This window comes from Carlito syrichta, unplaced genomic scaffold (genome assembly GCF_000164805.1).
Source record: "Carlito syrichta isolate Samal-C Ts95f unplaced genomic scaffold, Tarsius_syrichta-2.0.1 Scaffold309471, whole genome shotgun sequence".
Taxonomy (NCBI): domain Eukaryota; kingdom Metazoa; phylum Chordata; class Mammalia; order Primates; family Tarsiidae; genus Carlito; species Carlito syrichta.
Window position 1 is genome coordinate 95,359 of NW_007253567.1, and position 20,478 is coordinate 115,836.

The following is a 20,478-nucleotide window of genomic DNA, read 5'->3' on the forward strand; positions in this document are numbered from 1 at the left end:
CCTTGGGGAGACAGGGCGTAGTCACACGGACGGGCCGGGCCCCGGTGCCCCCAGGTGTCGTCTGAGTGGCCAGGCGGAGCCAGGGGAGCAGGCGGAACCCGGTGCGGCTCCCGCTCGCCGTGCCAAGGCTGTGGGGTTCTGGACAACCAGATGCCCTGAGGCCTGGGGCGCCGGCATCTACGTGGGGTCAAGCCCTGGCTGAGTGCCCAGGAGTGGGGTCCTAGGGCTGCCTTACAGGTGCCGACTCTTCTGGGCCACGTGGTAGGTTGTAGGTACTGCCTAAGAGTCGTGATTTGCACGACTAGGGGTTGAATTCAGCCCAGCCAAGGCTTACTAAGCACCTGCTGTGTGCAAGGCGATGTCAGGCCCTGATGGAACCCTCGTCCCAGGGTTTGGGGAATGGGACCAGAAGAGCACTTCACCTCTTTCTCACTTTTGGCTCCCAGGAGAAATTTATCCATTCATTCATATGTTGGCACTGCTGGTTGTTTACCTGGGCCATCCCACCTCTCGCCAGCTTTGCTGCTACCGTCTTAGTATGCTTAGGATGCCATCTCTCATCTGAACTGCTGCAACAACCTCCTAATTGTTTGCCCACTTCTGCTCTTGTTTTTCTTGTGATCAGTTGTCCAACCAGCAGCATGAATGATGTCTAAGATCTGATAAATGACGCCTGTTATCCCAGCACTTAGGGAGGCTGAGGAGGGAGAATTGCTTGAGACCAGCCTAAGCAACATAGTGAGACCTTGTCTCTAAAAAAATTTTTAAAAATTATCCGGGCGTTGTGGCAGGGGCCTGTAGTCCCAGCTACTCAGGAGGCTGAGGCAGAAGGAGTCTCTGAGCCTAGGAGGTTGAGACTGGGGTGAGCCATGATCATGCGACTTCATGTCAGCCTGGGAGACAGAGTAAGACCTTCTCAAACAAACAAAACTGATAAACTTTAAGATCATAGCATTTCCTTGCCTAAAACCCTCCGGAGGTTTCTCATGACACTTGGAATAAAATTCAAACTCCTCACCATGGTCTGTAGGGTCCTGTCTTCTTCTCATCTTGTACATTCTTCCTGACATTCCCTCCACAACAGCTGTCCTTGCCTTCTCTCTTTCCCTGCCCTGCCTGCTCCCTTCTGCCCAAGGACCTATGGCTGTCCCTTCTTGGAATACTCTTTCTTGGGCTTGTCACATGCTCCGTTCAACTCAACTGTCACCTCCTCAGAGAGACCTCTGTCTACTGTCCCATGTTCTTGATCATATGATCTTGGTTTTCTCCTCCTCTGTCTAAAATGATTATGTGTATGTCCGTTATATCCACCCCTCACTAGAATGGAGCCCTGTGAGAACAAGAATCCCATCCATCTCTTGTTCCCAGCTATGTCTCTAGCACCTAGAACGGTACCCATAGTCGGGGCTCAGCAAGTGTTTGCTGAATGGAAGGATGAGGATGGGATTGTCAAGGTCAATCTGGGCAGCTGGCCTCAGGTCCTCCACCCTGTCCATGTTCTGGGTTGAGCAGGCTGAGGTCTCTACTCAGGGCCCTGCTTTCTCCTCACTCCCCATTGCCCCTTGGCAGGTTTGTTCTCATGAACAAGATGGATGACCTCAACCTGCACTACCGGTTTCTGAACTGGCGCCGGCGGATTCGGGAGATTCGAGAGGTCAGGGCGTTCCGATATCAGGAGAGGTTCAAACATATCCTTGTAGATGGAGATACTTTGAGGTGAGTTCAGGGGGATGCTTCCCCACGTTCCTTTCTGTTCCAGATCCTAGAGCTGAAAGGGGCCTTTTTCAGAGGAAGAGGACTGTCAACACTGCTCTGGGGGCGGGGGGATACTCTCAATCCCAGAGGCCTTTCCGAGTGGAGCAGTGTGTCCTGCTTCCCCCGCCATTCCCCTCTGCCTCTGTCACTAGGTGGCTCTGTCCTGGTCCATCTAGGAAGGGATCTAGCAAGGGTCTGTCCTGGTTGGGCACTGGAAATGATCATGGCAGATACAGGGGGCTGCCAGGGTCTCAGGAGTCCCCAGGTGCCTTGTTGAAAAGACTTCAGTACGTCTGTGGGGTGGCAGAGTTTCCTATCTATTCTCAGGGACTGGGTTCGGTGAGAGTGGCCATTTCAAAGGCAGTGGAGTTCCTGTTTTGGGAAGGACAGTTCTGTAGTGTGTCCTGTCCACCACCTCCCATGTCTTTCCAAGCCTTTCATTTTCCTCTTTTCTGGCTTGAAGCCCTTCCCTGACTCCTTCTGAGCCTATTATCTCACAAAGTGGTCCCTGAAGGGTGAAGGAAGTAGTTTTACTTAGCCTGGAGGCAAGAAAGCTAGGAAGTGGGGGCTGCATAACTGTTCCAATCCATGGTGGGCTTTGGTACAGAGAGTAGAGACCAGCCAGAGCCAGAAAAGGGCCGAGGCTGCCACACGCGGGATTGCAGTTAGATAGGATGTGAGACCCCTTGTAGGCAACAAAGGGAGACTCTACATTCTTTCACCCCAGAAATGAGGAAATCAGACTTGTGCTGGTCTAGTATGGGGTAGACCCTGGCTGGAGGCAGCAGCAGAGGGGTGATGAGGTGACCTTAAGTATCTTGTTATGGTGTCTGCAGATGTCCCAAAGTGCGGTCTAGTGGATTCTCCTCTGTGCTGGCCCTTGCAGGGTAAGGGGTGGGGGTGCTGAGACCCTGCTCTCTACTCCTGGGCTAGGCTGCTAATGGAACTCCCCCTCATTCCTCCTTCAGTTACCATGGAAACTCTGGTGAAGTTGGCTGCTATGTGGCTTCTCGACCTTTGACCAAGGACAGCAATTATTTTGAGGTGATCAGGGCATTGGGTGGGCAGAGCAGGGGGTGAGGTCATTAAGCCCAAAGGAGCTCCTTTACTAGATTCACAACCTGGTCCTTTTAACTTTCCATCAGGACTGTCTTGTTGGCTGGGAAAAGATTGCTGGATAGCACGGCTGCTAATCTGAGAGATAGGTGCCCTGGCATCCTGTCACCCTGTCCCTTCTCCTCTTTTACCTAGGTAGATTTTGATTCATATTCCAGGTCTTTTCTTTTGTTTTACAATTGGGGGTCTCACTCTGTTGCCAGGCTGAAATGCAGTGGTACGATCACAGCTCACTGCAGCCTCATCCTTCCGGTCTCAGGAGAGCCTTCTACCTCAGCCTCTCGAGTAGCTAGGACTACAGGCTCATGCTGGCTAACTTTTAAAATTTTTTTGTAGACACCAGGTCTCACTATGTTGCCCAGGCTGATCTGAGCTACTGCACTAGCCCCATATCTCAGACTTTGACTTGTGTCCCTTAACCCCAACCCAGTGTCTACTGTATTCGCTATCTTTTCCCAAAACTTGTACATAATTTTCTAAGTACTCATGGTAAAGTAGGCCCCACCCTCCCCGGTTCTCCCTCGGACTGTCCTCTCTTTTTCTTCTCCCATGTTTTTTGTCTCTGAGCCTCAGCCCCCTTTGATCTCTAACCCCCTGCCCCCCTCCCCCCACGATTCATTTCCCATCCTTGCTAACTGTGCCCTGGTCTCTTCCTCCCAGGTGTCTATTGTGGACAGTGGGGTCCGGGGAACCATTGCTGTGGGGCTGGTCCCTCAGTACTACAGCTTGGACCACCAGCCCGGCTGGTTGCCCGACTCCGTGGCCTACCATGCTGACGATGGCAAGTAAGTTACCCCCTGTGGAAGCTGGCCCTTTTTGCTGTGGACTTGGGAGTCTTCAATATGAAGGGTGGTTTTTCCCACTGGGTGTTCCACAGACTTCTGGCTGGCAGATTAGAGGGAGGGTGGTGCTCATGTTAGAACGTAGCAAGTGACTAGGAGTGGCAAGATGAGGCCTCCACTGTCAGTGCTGGGGAGAGGTTGGGAGGCCAGGCTCAGGTCCGTGTCTGTGCTGCTCTGTCCACAGGCTGTACAATGGCCGAGCCAAGGGCCGCCAGTTTGGGTCCAAGTGCAACTCTGGAGACCGGATTGGCTGTGGCATTGAGCCCGTGTCTTTCGATGTGCAGACTGCCCAGATCTTCTTCACCAAAAATGGGAAGCGGGTGAGTGGGCAATCTGAGGTGGGATTTAAGTGGCTTGAAGCTGCCCAGGGATTTGTGGGCACGATTAGGAAGAGTCTGCTGGCTGAGGCTTTCCCAGGGACTCATGTACCTAGATCCCATCTCCTTCAGTCCAGCTTCAGATTCTCCTGCAGCTGGGTGCAGTAGCTCATGTCTGTAATCCCAGCACTTTGGGAGGCAGAGGCGAGAAGGACTGCCTGAGCCCAGGGGTTCAAGACCAGCCTGGACAATTTGGTGAGACCTCGTTTCTATAATAAGTTTTTAAAAATTAGCTGGGTAGCCGAGCTCGGTGGCTCAGCCTGTAATCCCGCGCCTTTGGGAGGCTGAGGTGAGTAGATTGCCTGAGCCTGCGGGTTCGAGACCCGCCTGGGCAGCAAGACCTCATCTCTACAATAAATCAAAAAAATCAGCCGGGCGTGGTAGCGCATGCCTGTAATTCCGGCTAGGATCCGGAAGGATCGCCGGACCACAGCAGGTCGAGGCTGCGGTGGCCGGGAGCGGCACTGCACTCCAGTCTGGGCAACCGAGTGAGACTCCAACTCAAAAAACAAACAAACAAACAAAAAAACAATTAGCTGGGTATGGTAGCACGCACTCTGGTTCCAGCTACTTGGATGACTGAGGTATAAGGATCACCTGAGCCCAGCAGGTCGAGGGTGTGGTGGCCGTGAAAGTGCCCCTGCACTCCAGCCTGGGTGACAGAGTGAGACTCTGACTCAAAAAAAAAAAAAAGATTCTCCAGCAGTCTCCTGTGTGTAGAAGACATGTCCGCTGCCCAGGGGGCCCTGGGATATTACCTAGGTGGTAGGCACAGAGGGGCAAGGGAGTAGGGCAAAGGATGAGCAGGAGTGGTGAGGAGCAGACTTGGGTGATTTGGTGGAAGGTTTTGAGCAAAGTGGGGAAGACTGGCCTTGCTGTATAAACTGGAGGTCTTCTTTGGGTTTTTGACTTGAACACTTTTTGGGAATTTGTTTTTTGTGTGTTTTATTTTCCTTGTTTCACTTCTCTGTCCCCTCCTCTTAAGAGAGACTAGTAGTGGCGGAGAGATGGGACGAGCCGATGGAGAGGGACGCCCAGCTCTCTCCCTTCTCCCAACTCCATCTCCCCTAGGAGAACTGCCGTCCCAGACCTTGGCTGCGGGTTCCACTCCCTGAGCATCGGTGCTTCAGCCCTTTTCTCTCCAGCACATGAACTTGAAGTATTTGGCAGTCAGTCAAGAGACTTGGGCTTGTCTTCTAGTTCTTTGAATAGGAGCACTTAGCAAATTTTCCAACTTTTCTGCACCTCTGGGTTTTGTATCTGTCAGTGTATGTGATCATTATTGGTTGCATCATCTTACAAGTACCCTCTTGAGAATTGGATGCGCTATGGAGAGACGAGCCAGGTGGCAGCTCCATCCCTCCTTCTACTGCAGGTGGGCTCTACCATCATGCCTATGTCCCCGGATGGATTGTTCCCAGCAGTGGGCATGCACTCCCTGGGCGAGGAGGTGCGGCTGCACCTCAATGCCGAGCTGGGCCGTGAGGACGACAGCGTCATGATGGTGGACAGTTACGAGGACGAGTGGGGCCGGCTGCATGATGTCAGAGTCTGCGGGACTGTGAGTAAGGGGCAGTGGGCACTGGGGGCCTCAGGTGGAGTGGGCTGTGGGCACATGACGATGTCTGAACTGCTTAGAGTGGGAAGTGAGGACGGTGTCTTGGTGGGCTCTTGGCAGGATGGCCTGGTCTTGACGTGATTCCTGGAGTCCAGGTCTGTGTGCTCTTAGCTCTGACTTCCTTTTCTTCTCTTTCCCTCCATCGGAATCCTCAGGTTCACTGTTTAACTCTTGGGATGAGTAGAAGTTCTCCTTGGCCTTTTTTGGTCCTTCAGCTTCTGGTGCCCTCTGCTGCCTCACACAGCTGTCTTTAAGGGGCTGGGGGCAGATTCAGCAAGAGGCCAGATGCCTGATCCCCCCAACTTTTGGCTTGGTCCCAGCTCACCTGGCCTGGGCTTTCCATTCCGAGTGCTGTGGGGCAGGTGTGGTCACAAGTCCCACACACGTAGAAGGCTCCTGGCGATCTGAGTAAGCATCAATATCAGCTTCTGCTGTCTTCCTCCTACATTTGATGGAGGATGAGAATGGAGGCTGGTGAAGATTGAAGGAGAATCCTTGTGCCTCCAAGGCTTGCTTCACTCATCGTCTCCTCATACCTGCTTTGTCTCTCTCTGGATATTAAACTTTCTTGGGAAGCACATGGACCTTGAGAGAGGAAAATTCTTCCTGTCTGCCCTCCATGCCTCACACTGTGTTGGAAGTAAATGGACATGGAATCAGGCATCTGGCCCTGACCTCGAGTGGGCTGCTCAGGCCTCCCACTTTGAGTTGTCCCTCTGCTGCCCCCTTTCCCCCAGCCTGGCCTTTTTCTCCACCCTCTGGCCTTCTCACCCCAACCCAGGCTGTTTTCAACTCAGGCTTTGATAACAAAATAGAAGCAGTAGGGGGTGGGAGGGGATTGTGAGCCAGGCCTCCCCCTTGTAGAGTTCAAGGTAAGTCAACCTAGGGAAATGGAAGAAAGCTGCCCTCCTGCTGCTTTGACCCTCTGCACCCCTTTCTGGCACTGGAGTCTCAGGCCTGCAGCGGCCGCGAGCCAGGAGGCCTCACCTGCCCACTTCTGGATGCTCCTCTCTTTCCTTTCTTTTCTCCTTCCATTTTCATTTGGACAGTATCTGCAGAGTTGAACTTGGGACTGAGCCAGGGCAAGGTTCCAGCTCTCACCCCTGACCTCTCCTCAAGAGTTTTTTCCTGGCATCCTTTCTCTGCCTGGACCTGTCCCCACTCTGCTCCCAGCTCTTCCCAGGCAGTCTTTTCTAATTGATGCAGAATCCTGTAGACATTGATAAATCACCTTCCTTCCTCCCCACCCTCTCCCCAGTGCCCTCAGGCCACTCGTTTAAGAATTTTTTCTTTCTTAGACATAAGCGGTTGAGTTTGGCCCTTCTCAGACCCTCACCCCAGCTTGGCCAGCCAGCAGGGTGGGGACACTACTCCCTCAGCACTGGCTCCTCGGACAGCCTTGGGCATGAGCCTCTTGAGGGACATGTGCCTTTGTCTAGTCTTGCCAACTACCCCATCTTTCAGGTGAGGGTGACCTACCCAGCTTCTTCTGCCCCCTTGGGCCTTCCATCCCCACTTGTTTTCTGACTCACTCCCTCCTGTCCCTGTTACCACTTACTCACTTGGGCATTTCAGAACCAGTAGTCAAATGTGGTCAGCCTGGAGGAGCCGGGAGAGGTCATTTTGGCTGTGCATGCCCATGCCTCCTTGTTCTAAAGATGTCTAGTACAGATGTTTCTCCTCTCTGCCCTTTCGGTTTTTTATGTCCCCCTCTGATGGGGAGTCCAATTCTGGGACCCCAGGCTGCTGTTGTTGAAGCCGTCTCTCCTGTCCTGTTTGATGTTCTTAGCAGAGTGCCCTCTAGAACCAGAAAGGCTTGGAAGGGTCTCTGGTGTTACCCAGGCCAGTGTTTCTCAATGGGGAGACTGTTGACATTGTAGTTGGGACAGTGATTTGAGGTACACAGGGTGTTTAGCATCCTGAGCCCTCAGGCACAAGATGCTGGTAGCCGCCTCCCCTGGTCACTGTGATAGCCCAGAGTATGTTTGGACGTTTCCAGATACCCTGTTGTGCTACTGATGGAAAAGCAGTCCCAGAGAAAAGTGAGGAGACTTGTTCAAATGTCAAACAGGGAATTAGCAAAACTGGGCCCAGTTATTCATGCTCTGACTCCTCTCCACAGCCTTCCCACTATGGCCTTGTCCCCAAACTGCTCTTCTGTGGCCTGTCATCTCCATGCTTCCCGCCCCTCCTCATAAGATGAACAGAGTTCCTAGGTTTGATCCCCGCTTCCCTCCGGAGTCTCTTGTCTAGTCTCCTTAGCCAAGGCCCTTCTAGGTGAATGTATTTGGCTGCCTTGGAATTCTTTTACTCTCAGTTGTCGAATCTCAGTGATCTCTTCTCCCTTCTTGCTGGTTCTTCCCATAAAAAAAAAAAAAGAGCAAATTCAATTCCTGACTCTTTCATTTGTGTGTCCAACATTTCGTTATGAACAATTTCAGGCCGGGCACAGTGGCTCACACCTGTAATTCTAGCACTTTGGGAGGCTGAGGCAGAAGGACTGCTTGAGGCCAGGAGTTCGAGACCAGCCTGGACAACAGTGAAACCCTATCTCTATAAAAAAAATTTAAAAATTAATCAGGCGTATAGTCCCAACTACTTGGGAGGCTGAGGTGGAAGAATCGCTTGATCCCAGGAGTTTGAGGTTACAGTGAGCTATGATTGTACCACTGCACTCCAGCTGGGGTGACAGAGGGACTCCCTGTTTCTTTAAAAAGAAAAAAGAAACTAGTAAAAAAGTTCAAGTAAGGGCCAGGTGTGGTGGCTCACACCTATAATCCTAGCACTTTGGGCAGCTGAGGTGAGAGGATTGCCTGAGCCCACGGGTTTGAGACCAGCCTGGGCAACTTGGTGAGACCTCATCTCTACAATAAATCAAAAAAACTAACTGAGCATGGTGGCGCATGCTTGTAGTTCCAGCTGTTTGGAAGGCTGAAGTGGAAGAATAGCCTGAGCCCAGCTGTGGTGGCTGTGAGCATGCCACTGCCCTTGAACCTGGGCTACAGTGTAAGACTGACTCAAAGAAAAAAAAGTTCAAGTATACTGAGTGTGATGGCTCACACCTGTAATCCCAGCTCTTTGGGAGGCAGAGGTGAGAGGACTGCCTGAGCCCGAGAGTTTGAGACCAGCTTCGGCAACTTGGTGAGACCTCATCTCTACAATAAATTTAAAAAATTAGTCGGGGGTGGTGACCCATGCCTGTGGATCCAGCTACTTGGAAGACTGAGGTGGGAAGATCGCCTGAGCCCAGTTTGAGGCTGTGGTGGCCGTGAGTGTGCCACTGCACTCCAACCTGGGTAACAGAGTGAGTCTCTGACTCAAAAAAAAAAAAATTCAGAGACGTTAAAAAAATAAATAATACAGTGAACACTCATATACCCACCCCCTAGATTCAACAGTTGTTAATATTTAGTCATGTTCGTTTGATCTGAGTATCTATATATAGACAAACCTGTCTATTTCTCGAGTGGAACTTTTCCTCTGTCTCTTGTGGCCTCAATTTCCCTTCCTAAAGAGTCTCCCCTCCAGAGTTCCAGGGTGTTTAAGAATCGCTGCTGTGCTTGCTCAGGGATGGGGTGTTGCCCCTCCTCTCACCCCTGCCCCCAGGCCTTGCAAAGTCAGGGAGGCTGTGGAGGGTGGGGGGCCATGGTGCAGCTGGGGGATTAGACTCACTCTGGCTTTGTTCCCTGTTCATAGCTCCTCTGACAACTCCTTAGCGACCACAGGCAACAGCTTTGGTACACACAGGGTGGTGAGTGAGGCCCCACCCGCCCAGGGGTCCTCCCAGACCCCGCCCCGAAGGAGGCTGTGTTGGGGCCTGAGCTGGCCAGTAGGAAGCAAGTGCCTGGTTCCTGTTTCGGCAGCTTCTGGGCCTTCAGGGCACCGAGCCCTCCCTTGCTCCTGTCAAGAGGGATTAGGGTCTCTCCTGGCAAGGGGAGGAGGGCGGCTGCCAGCTGGGCAGAGGAGCCTGGGAGGGTGCTCTGGAGAGGGCGGGTGTGGGTGCAGGAGGCTGCCCATACTGCTCTGTAGCCTCCACACTGGGCACTGTCCACCTGTCTGGCCTCTCAGGGCTTTGAGGGTATATACGTGTGGGGGGAAGTAGGGAGCTTCGGGGCCCCTAGGAAAGGGTTTGCTCCACCCCCACCAAAGGTGCAGAGGAATATTCATGTTTATTGGGCATGGCTTGAGGGAGGACCCTTGGAGCAGAGTTGTCTGGGGTGTGGTCATCTGTCCTGGTTGGCCTCAGGGACCATTCTAGTTGAAGGTGAGGACAGACGGAAGATCTTTTCCTTCCTTGTGATGGCAGTCCCAGTGTAACCCCCACTTCCTGATTTAGGGAGAGGCAGACGTGTGCCAATCACCTCTGGGTGTCAGGGTCTGTGCAAAGCTCTTGACACTCTGTCTAGTCTTTTCATCTGTTTTTGGAGATGCAGGTATTGTTATCTCATCTTACTGTTGGAGAATCCAAGGCTTAAAGAGATGAATGTCATTTGCCCCAAGTTAGTGGCTACTAAGTAATGGAGTTAAGAGTTGAACCTGGGTCTGTTGGAATCTCTTTCACACTAGGAGGCATCTGAGGCACAGGGAGGGACCAGCGTCAAGGTCATCAAGACTCCAGGGGCTGACCCTCCCGTCTCTTCCTAACAGCTGTAGGCTGAGGAGAGAGGAATGCACTCAAGAAAGGCTGTCAGGGAGGCCAAACTTCCCCTGCACTTCTGTCCCTCTAAGTGCTCTGGAGGCCCAGGACGGCTTGGGTGGCCCTTGCCCAGGAGCAGGAGAGTGGACCAGATGGTTTCTGAAGAGGGCACCGTGCGAGACCTAGACACCTAGGATGCCACAGTGTGTCTGAAGCCTCTGCGGGTCGGGTGGACTGTGGGCTCCGGAGTGCTGTGGTAGTGCAATCTGGCTTCCCAGTCATTCAGAGAAGGGAGTCTCCCACCCCATCTGTAGACGGAACTGAGCAGCCGCCCTCCTCTAGGCTGGGGGAGGGGAGGCTTGGCCAGCGTTTCCCAAGGATCAAGGTCTGGATCAGCTATTTTGGCTCTGGAGCTGGAGAACACTGTGTTTCCTGCACTGAGGCCAGTTGGATAGAGTGGGTCAGGGCAGCTGTGGGGCCCCCCGCCCAGTGCTGGGTGGGGAGTGTGGGCTGGGGGCTGCTCTAATTGGGTGGGGTGTACACTGGTTAATGTGCATTGTGCCCCACCCCTCCAGGCTCTCGGGGGTGGGAGGGGTGCAGGGGAGCCCAGGCTGAGGGAACTTGAGCAGAATTCACACAGTGTGGGCCTGGGCTGGGTCTGGGGGTTCCCTCATGCACATCTGGTTTTCCCCTGGTCCGCCCCAGTTCTCTTGGGAGAGGACGAGAGGATGACCGGGGGGTGGCAGGGCTCCAGGACTGAGAAGGGCACAAGCCCCTCTGTTCCCGCCTTCTGACGTGGGTGGTGAGGGTGCAGGACTAGCCTCTGGTGCAGGCAAGCCTAATTCCTTTCCTGTTCAGGCAGGAATCTTTGGGGGTGAGAGGCCAGCGTCCCAAAGCTTGCCAGAGAGACATGGAGGAGGTCCCCAGAGAGCCTGCTTTCTTAGGGCTGCAGGGGTGGGAGGGTGGAAGAAAGTCTTGAGGGGCAGTTGGGCTAATTAAAGGGGATTAAGGAGTCCCAGGTGATGCTGAAGGTGGGGGAAAAGGGGATGAGGTTGAGTCATTGCCTCAGTGTTACCATGGCAACTGACAAATAAATCCTCCCAGATTGGGGGTTGCTGCCCTGTCATGCCCGGGCAGGGCCATTGTGGGACTGAAGAGCCCCAAGAACCTGTCCGCCATCTCCCCTTTCCTGCCGCCACTCCTGTTCCAGCTTGGAAGAGCAGTGAGGGACTGGGGACGGGAGAGCCCTCTTCTCTCTTCACTCTGACCTCTCCCCTCCCTCGCATGCAGTGAAGCATAGAGCTGGTCGCTCTGGGTCCTTGGGCTCCCTGCAGCACCTCCCTGACCCAGCTAGGAGCAGCTGTGTTCGAAGCCAAGTAATACAAGGACCTTGAAAAATGATGTCAGACCCAACCCAGGCAGAATCGGCTTCTGAGCTCATCTGCTTCCCCCAGACATCTGGGGCTGGCACCTAACTTCTGCATCCTCCCTGTTCCCACCTGTCCCCTGAGAAAGTCAAGTTTCCTCTCAGCCTGGTCTTCCCTCTCCTTTCCCTGAATTTGGGCCGCAGGGCGGGTGAACCTCTGCCAGCAGGAAAGGCCTGCAGGATTCTCCAGCGAGGGGACACCTGGAGTGTGCTAGAGGCTCTGGTGTGGCTCTGGGACTGGGCCATCTGGCTGCTGTGCTCTGTGTTGCGCCCCCAGCCTCCCAGAAAGCAAGGAGACATTCAGCATGGGAGCCCTGTTGCCCAGGCTTTCCCCTCCGCTTTTCCCCTCCGCCGCCCTACCCCATCCCTGTTCTTCCATGCCTGCCTAGAACTTGGAGGCCACATTGAGTCCCAAGAATCTGGGGTTCTTTCCCTTTCAGCCAGGGGTTTTTGTCAGACCTGGGAAACAGGTCCCACACTGCCTGGGGACCGGGTTTCCAGGGTTGGTGTCTGCCTGGCCCCTGACCCCACCTGGCTGTTCCCCCACAGCTGCTGGAGTACTTGGGCAAGGGCAAGAGCATCGTGGATGTGGGTCTGGCCCAGGCCCGACACCCCCTGAGCACCCGCAGCCACTACTTCGAGGTGGAGATCGTGGACCCTGGAGAGAAATGCTACATTGCCTTGGGGCTGGCCCGGAAGGTACGCACGAGGGCTGGGCTTTTGCCCCTGGAGCTGCCTGGTTCTAGGGCTGTCGAGATGGGGCCTGGAAGCTCTGGGGAAGCGAGGGGCCCAGGCTATGGAGGGAAGCCCTTATGCTAAGACAGAACAGGGTCATGTGTGTCTGCTGTAGGTACAGACCCCACGTGGCTGAGGACCTGCGGCAGGTCAGGTGGCACCACACACCGTGAGGATGGGGGAGAGGAAGGGGGCATCCTGTAGCCCTGGCCTTGGGGGCTTAACACCCCTCATCTTCCCTGGTCCCCTGCAGTCCCAGCACCTGCAGGACAGAGACCGCCGGGCTGAGAGCAGCTGGCGGGGCGGTGCCTCTTCCAGAAGGTTCAGGCACCACTTCCCCCGTCCTGCTCCTTTGTGCCTGGGACCATAGGTTTTCTTTGTTCTTCTTGGTGCAGGATTATCCCAAGAACAGGCACCCTGGCTGGAGCCGAGGGTCCGTGGCTTACCATGCGGGTGAGTGGGAGGCTTCCTGGGAGGTGGGGTTGTGGGCTGTCAAGGCTGGGGATGTCCACTTTCCTGTCCTCCTGCTGGCTGTTCTCCCTTCAAGCCCAAGTGCTTTTACCTCATCCGGGTTTTCCCTCCCAGCCCTGAAGGCCAGGGTCGCGGGACCGGTGGGAGATCAGGCCACTGGTCCTTCCGGGCTCTGAGTTGCTCTGTGTGGGCCCTCCCTGCAGAGTCCACAGGTGCTTGTTCTTTTCTGGTCTGCCTAGTTTCCTTTAGGCTTTTTTTAGAAGAGGACTGAGCCTGGAGTTCCTGTCCCACCTCTGCTTCCTCCCTGACGGTCATGCTTCCCCAGGGCTCATCCTCTCTTCCAACCAGCCCCCTGTGGGAGCTTCCCCTTTGGGCTTTGAGCCGATGGACGTTGGGTCTCCTGTTTGAACCCTAGGATCCCCTGCCACATCTCTCCATCTTGTTCCACCTGTCCCCTCCCTTCCTCTGAGCCAGTGAGGGGAAAGGGAAGCAGTGGTGGCTCTGGGGGTGTCATGCCAGTCCCTCCTTCAACTGTGTGGCCTCTTCCCCCTGCCAACAGATGACGGGAAGATCTTCCATGGCAGTGGTGTGGGGGACCCCTTTGGGCCACGCTGCTACAAAGGGGACATTATGGGCTGTGGAATCATGTTCCCCCGGGACTACATTCTGGACAGTGAGGGTGAGTGGGGAGGGTGGGGGGCAGCGGGCCGCCCAGGGCAGAGAGTGGGAGAGTGCCATGGGAGCTCAGGTTTCCCATTCTTCTAGGGGACAGTGATGACAGTTGTGACACAGTGATCCTGTCCCCGACTGCCCGGGCTGTCCGGAACGTCCGGAATGTCATGTACCTGCACCAGGAAGGGGAGGAGGAGGAGGAGGAGGAGGAAGAGGAAGACGATGGGGAAGAGATAGAGCCAGAGCATGAGGGCAAGAAGGTGGTGGTGAGTAGGGGGGTTTGGGCGGGACTAGGGTCTGGGAGGTGGCGGTGTTCAGAGGGGGAGCCGCATCGGGAGGCTCTTCCCCGGCCCCAGCACGCCCTCTAGTGGCCGCTTTCCGCATCACCCTGACTGCGCCTCCCCAGGCTCTCCTCGGGAGTTGGGAGCCGTTGGGCTTCGAGCTCAGTCCAGCACCCTCAGAGAAGAGGCCCGGCCTGCCTGCTCCATTCTCCTCCCTGCCCCCAGGTTTTCTTCACTCGGAATGGCAAGATCATCGGGAAGAAGGATGCCGTGGTACCTTCCGGAGGCTTCTTTCCCACCATTGGAATGCTGAGCTGTGGGGAAAAAGTCAAAGTAGACCTGCACCCCCTGAGTGGCTAGGGTCCCCCCAGGCCTGTCCCCCCTCGCCCTCGCTGGACCAGCGCCCCAGCCCCCGACTTCCCTGAGGATTTGCTTACTCAGCAGGCCCCCAGAGGCGCATGGTCACTCTGCCCCTGTCAGCAGTCCCTGGGCCTGAGTCCCTGGCTGGATAGGAGTGGGTCCAAAGAACAGTGTTGATGTGTGGGTGGGTCCCACTCGCCTTGTCGGTGGGCTCTGGGAAGAGGAGTGAGTGCCTGTCTCGGCTGCTGTAGGGCACGATGCTTTGCAGAGGGTGGAGCAGAGACAGCCCCTGCCTCCTTGCCGTAGTCTTTCTCCTTGAATTCTCTTTTGCCCCCCTCCTCATCGTGTGAACCAGTTGCTGCTGTCCCCTGGCGGGGTGAGCGCCCTCTCTGGGGTCCTCCCTGTCCTCTCACTGGCTGCCCCAAAAGACTCCTCGAGGGCCTCCCTTCATTCCCCTGAAAGTGCCCCCCCAGGCACCCACAGAGCCCCAGTCTCTGGCTCCCCAAGCTGTACCCGCGGGGCGGTGCTTGCGTGTGTGAGCGGGCCTGGGAGGTGGAGGGCACTGGGGCCTGTGCTCCTCTCTCCCTTCCCTCCTGCTCTCACCAGGTCCCTGGCTCCCTGGGGTGGGAGCTGAGGCTCTGGGGCATGTCTCCCCTGTCTGGCAAGGACAAGACCCCAGAGCCTTCGCCGGGTGAGCCCAGAGGGGTGGTCTGCCCCTTCCCTTTTCTGAGCCCAGCCACGCCTAGCTCGCTACTTGTGCCAGTTGCCTGTTTTGCCTCCGTGTTTGATTCTAGCACTTACCTGTGACCTCCCCCACCAGGCCCTCGTATCTCCTACCCCCACGACCCCTGAGTCCCTTCCCAAGCAGTGACTCCTGGGAGGAAGAGGGAGCAGGTGGGCAGTGGTTTGCACAGAGCAGTGGGGAAAGCGGGGGCTGCTGTGCTGCTGGGCTCCCTGGCCCGTCAGGTCCTGCACTATGATGTGTGAGATGTATGTACAGACCAGAGATGTTTATACCGCCAATAAAGATGGACTTTCCGTATTTATCAGGATGACTGGACCCGAACCCTTTCCAGTCCACAGGGCTGAGGATGGGGCTGGAGGGCAGGGGGCCACCAAGGCCACTTTTGCATGGAGACATGAGGACCGATGCCAGGCCAGGGTGGGAGTCGCGTATATTCCATGGCTCAGGCTGTGGGCCCCGGGGCCTAGGGTGGCCTGGGAAGCCCAGGGATGTCCCTGGGAAACAGGAGGACTTGACCTTCTGTGAACAAGACATGACTCCAAAAGTCCAACTACAGTTTATAGAAATTCTTTATTATTAGACAAAAATAGACTCTCTTTTTTCCCCATTCATGTGCTCCCACTCTCATCTCCGCTCAGAGAGGGCGGCAGAGGAGGGAGTGACTGCTCCTGCCCCACCACCGCTCCCTGCCACCCTGGGACCTGCAGCTGGGTGGAATTGCCAGGGCCCAAGTCCCCTGGAGGGCTGATGTCCCCGGCAGGCGGGGCTGCCCTCTCCCCTTCGGGGCTCGATGCAACGCCGCTTCACCCTCGCACGCCTGTCTCTGCCATCTGCTCACATGCAAGGTCATCTCACGGGCCTGTCCGCTTAGCTTAGCAGGCTGGGGCGGGTGGGAGAGCAGTGTCCCTAAGGGAGGGTGCTGCCCCTGGTCTCCGGGTCCAGGCCAGGGCAAGAGGGCTGTGGGGTGCCGGGAGGACGCAGTGTTGGGGTGGGCTCCGAGCTGTGGCCTTCTCTCATTTTCTCTGGCCCAGCAGAACTTTGGCGATGAAGGTAACGATGGCGCCCGCAGGCTGCTCTGGGTCGAGCTCTGCAAAGAGGTGACACACGTTCTCCCAGGGGCTTCCTGGCTTCTTGGCCACGAAGCCAAAGATCCTGGGGGCACAGAACCAGGGAGGGAGGGACCTTAGCATTCCTTCCAGGAGGGAATGTGGCTGGTCCTGTGGGGAGGACGGAGGCGCCCTGGTCCCTTGGCGGGCAGAAGTGGGACTCGGGGCGCTTACTTGGAGGTGCTTCCGTCCAGGTTGGTCCATCTGCAGAAGAAGAAGAACTGTGAAGGCCTGTACCCCGGGAGACAGCTCCTGAAGGGGGAGCTGGGGCCGAGGCCTGGGGACTTGGGGCTGTGGGGACAGAGGCTTGGAGAGAGGGTCACCTCCGGTCCTGAGGGTCAGTGCTAGAGAAGGTGATGCTGTTCACTGGATAATGGCGGCGAAAGAAGAGCCTGCAACAGGTACGGTCACACTCAGAATGGGGACTGCCGGGCCTTGGGTACGGGACTCCACAGGGGCCGGGTGCAGACTCACTTCCTTTGGTTGTCTGTCAGTGTGATGCCCTGGGCTGATACCTTGAAGTGGACCACGGCTGGCGTCGGGCGGGGGCTGCAGCCCAGAGCAGCGGAGCTGGCCCGGGTCACAGCCTGGGGGCCTGTCAGTGACTCTGTCTCCACTGAGGTCAGATAGAGCACACTGCAGGCTGGGGGGCAGGTCTTGGGTCAGGGAAGGGGCACCGACCCCCTCGCCTCTCACCCTCTAGCTCTTGCACGATCCCCAGCCAGCACTGTCAAGTGCACTAGAACCACAGGGGATTTGTTACAAGGCCGACTCCATCAGCTCTATGGTCAGAAACACTGGAGAGGGGCCTGGGAACCAGCATTCGCACAAACTTCTATCCCCACCACCCCTGACCCTCAGGTTCGTAAGACTTTGAGAACCCAGACTGAGGGGGGCGTCCCCTCCCCACCCCCCACCAACACGGGCTCCCCCGCCTCCATGGGTTAAATGCATCTGCCAGGGCCCCCCACCTCAGGGCCTTGTGGTGCCCCATGCCCTGGATCTGCAATGCCCCCCTTGGTGCCCAGAGAGAGGGAGGGGGAGGGGTCTCTACCAGCACCCTGACGCAGGAGGTCTGCCGCCGTGCTCATGTTGGTGGGCACTGGGACCTCTGGGGTCTCTTCCAGAGGATCTGGGGGAATGAGGCAGACAGGGGAGGTCAGAGGCAGAGCGTTTCCCAGGAGCTGGACACCCTCTGCCGCTGGGGACGGCTGGGAGTCAGGACCTCTGGCCTCTGCCTCAGGCTGCAGCGGGTGGGGACAGGCGGGGGGGCACACGATCAGACACCCACCTTTGCTGGGAATGCGCAGGCAGCAGGGCAGGGAGATGGGTGAGATGGAGTGTTGGGAGACCAGGGCAGACAGGCTGCCTGCAGGGAGAAGTTAAGAGAAGTCCCGGGGTGCCCACGACAGCTCCCACACTCCTGAGGTCCCGTGGCCTCTCCCTAAACCAGCCCGGTGTAGCCTTCCCCAGTCCTGCTTCTCACCAAAGTAGGGCTCACTGGGACAGCCCTTGATCTTCACCCCTTTGGGCCCAGTCTCGATGAGGAAATGGCGGACAAGCTGTTCCAGGGGGTCCCCTGGGGTGGGGGGGAGAGTACAGCTTCATCAAACTTCAGGTTCCAGCGCCTCCCTGATGCCACTCTTGCCTCTCTCCACAAGCGGCATGCCCTGCACCCTCTCCCGTTATCTTGCCAAGGGCAGCTCCCCACTCCACAGCCCCCTTAGGTTTGGACATCTTGTACCTTTCCAGGGCTGGGCACTGGGTGGAGGTGTGGCCACCTTGAGGGCCAGCCCATAAGCTCCTTGGAATGAATGGCTGTCCCTGATCAGGAAAGCACCGGGGTCCTTGTCCTTCAGCAGGGCAATGGCTGCAGGGTACAGAGAGTGGACGCTGGAGAGGAGTTTCCACGGCTCACTGAGCTCCAGACAGCTTCTCCTCTGCTAACCAGCTCCCCGGGCCCTGACAGCTGTGGGGGTGGCCTGAGTTCACAGGAGCTTTGACAATGTCGAGTCTCCCCTCCTTGGCACACAGCCCAGAATCACCTGCTGGTGAGAGGCTCCGCCAAGGGCGAACAGCTGAGATGGGAGGTGGGGCCAGGGGCTTCAATGGTATGAGATCTAAAAGCCAACACAAGGACCTTGGGGGTGGGGGCGGGACTGGTGTCTCACCTTGGTCACGGGACAGGTGTGGCTTGTACCAGAACTTGGACGTATCCTGGACAAACTTGACGTTGCTTTGGCTCTCTAGCGTAGGGGGCTCTAGGACGGAGAGGGACCGAGTTCAACCCCAGGGCTCCCCCACGCCCCTGCCACGTCCCTCCCTGGGAGAAAGGGTTCTCTCAGGGGACCCCACCCCCCTCAAGGCCTTTATACCTGGGGGATGGGGGGCGTTATCCGGAAGCAGAGGTGCAAAGGTGACATGGTGGCTGGCGCCTCGGGCTGCTGGCGATGCCTGCGCTGGGCCCCAGGACCCTGGTTGTTGCCCAGGCCCCGGCAGGTGGCGTTTCTCAGGAAGCGGGGGCTGGCTAGGGCCACTGATGTCATAGGATGCAGCCAGGGGGAAGGCAGGTGTGGGTGAGCCCTGGGGCGGCTCTGGGCCGGCCACCAGCCAGGGCATCTGGGTGGGCACAGGCGTGAGCGGGGACCCGTCGGGGCTGTCTGGGGGGCCTTGAGGGCCCTGCCAGGGGGCATGGCGGAGGCCAGGCAGTGTGGTAGGCACAGGGGTCCGGGGGCTGGCACTGTCTGGACGGCCCCCTGGGCTTCTTTCCTGAGGCCAGTCATTGGGCGAGCTGGGCGGGGTGGCCGGGGAGAAGGGGCCCGTGGCGGGTGGCTCAGGACCACTTCTCGCCGGCAGCTCAGCGGCCTGGCCTGTGCCTCCCTGAGCAACAGGGGCCAAGGCCTCGCCGGGACTCAGTCTCTGAGTGGGTGCCAAGGTGGGTGACCTGGTGTCCTGCCGTCGGGTGCTACGGGGGGAAGGATGGACAGTCAGCAGGACCCCGTTGTGAGCTGTCCCCAGCCTTCGCCGTCCACCCCGACAGGGAAGCCCCCTCTCACCTCTCCTTGCCCTGCACAGGGCTGCTGGTATGCAGGGGTGTGGAGGGGCCAGACAATTCCGAAGAGGCACTGCACTGGGCATCTCGGGGAGACCGAGGCAGTGTGCTGTGCCCGCTGGGGCCCTCCCTCCAGGACGCCGGGTCAGGTGATTCTGCAGTGAGGGGAGAGACGGGCTAAGCAGGAGCAGGCCCTCTGTCTGCCTCAATCCTTCCACTCCCTGGGTCCCCCTGGCTTCCTCACCACCTTCCAGAACCCTCCTCCGTCCCGGGCACTCCCATTCCGGTGCCCCTCACCTGCAGATGCCAAGGGTCCTGCTGAGGCCAAGTGCCCAGGCAGTGGGTACCTGTCTCCTCCCTCCTCTGCAGGGATCTCGTAGCTCAGCTTCCTGGATTGAGTGTAAGGTGGGCCACCCGGGGAAATGGAGCCAGCCCGTGGGGAGTGGGCACCAGGGCTGGGATACCCTCTGCTCTCGCCTGGAGGTCCGCAGCTATGAGGCACCCGGCCATAGGCCGGGCAGTAACTGGGCACGGCGCCTCCGTAGCCGTATGTCACCAGGGCAGGGTACCCTGGGTGCCCGAACCTGCCTTCAGGGCACACGGCGTAGGAGCAGCCCTCATGCCCTTCCTCCCCTGCCTTGGGGGGCTTCAGGCAGCTGTAGTCAGGCAGCGGGGCATGGTGGTGCCCGCAGGCAGGCACCAGCAGGGGCAGCGGGTGGGCCGGCCGCATTGGGTGCAGGAGGGGCTTGCCGGCCTCGCTGGCCCAGCCCTCACCAGCCTCCCTCTCCAGCCGCAGTCCGTACAGGGCCGCCGTGGGCAGCGCCAGCTTCTCCTCGCAGGCTGGGCACGGGCACAAAGTGGGCAGTGCCGGGTCCTCCAGGATCACCACCTCCCGGTAGCCCGGTGCGCGAAAGCCGAAGTCCCCGCCGGTGGCCTTGCCCACCTCGGGCTGGTAGGGGTATGGCCCCTCGGACAGCGAGCGGCACAGGCGCCGCTTCTCCACCGACGCCTCGGCGTAGGCCTGGGGGGCGCCCTCGCAGCTCCCGTAGGCCAGCCGCCGTCTCTCCAGGGTTCCCTCAGGCCGGTAGTAGCCCCCGTTGGGGACCCCGCAGGGCTCGCGGTAGCCCTGGCGGCAGGAGCAGTGACGGCCGAGGCCGGGCCTGTGGCCTGAATACACCCCCAGGTGGGGGCCTCCGCCCGCAGCGGGCTGCTCCTCGTCGTCCAGGATGGCCGTCTCACGCCCAGCGCCCCGGCCCCCGCTGGCCACCCCGCAGCCCCCCAGGAGG

General features: G+C 57.7%; 2 protein-coding genes across 2 annotated transcripts in view; one reads left to right on the forward strand and one right to left on the reverse strand.

Moving 5' to 3' along the window:
• The first annotated feature begins 358 nt into the window (after positions 1 to 358).
• Positions 359 to 15,341, forward strand: SPRYD3 (SPRY domain containing 3). Its single transcript, XM_008067291.2, has 11 exons — positions 359 to 390; positions 1,513 to 1,716; positions 2,724 to 2,799; positions 3,532 to 3,656; positions 3,898 to 4,033; positions 5,466 to 5,651; positions 12,320 to 12,469; positions 12,901 to 12,958; positions 13,536 to 13,655; positions 13,742 to 13,914; positions 14,155 to 15,341. Exons 1-11 carry the CDS (start codon positions 359 to 361, stop codon positions 14,287 to 14,289), a joined length of 1,395 nt encoding a protein of 464 aa, XP_008065482.2. The 3' UTR covers positions 14,290 to 15,341.
• Positions 15,342 to 15,585: 244 nt separating this feature from the next.
• TNS2 (tensin 2) overlaps positions 15,586 to 20,478 on the reverse strand; it is a 14,454-nt gene continuing 9,561 nt past the window's right edge. Inside the window, 12 exon segments of the mRNA XM_021717209.1 lie at positions 15,586 to 16,186; positions 16,315 to 16,344; positions 16,464 to 16,532; positions 16,615 to 16,783; positions 17,195 to 17,272; positions 17,432 to 17,509; positions 17,627 to 17,719; positions 17,885 to 18,010; positions 18,312 to 18,401; positions 18,516 to 19,105; positions 19,197 to 19,347; positions 19,490 to 20,478. The exon segment at positions 19,490 to 20,478 is cut by the window's right edge and continues 113 nt beyond it. Of these exon segments, the coding sequence (XP_021572884.1) occupies positions 16,048 to 16,186; positions 16,315 to 16,344; positions 16,464 to 16,532; positions 16,615 to 16,783; positions 17,195 to 17,272; positions 17,432 to 17,509; positions 17,627 to 17,719; positions 17,885 to 18,010; positions 18,312 to 18,401; positions 18,516 to 19,105; positions 19,197 to 19,347; positions 19,490 to 20,478 (2,602 nt within the window). The 3' untranslated portion in view covers positions 15,586 to 16,047.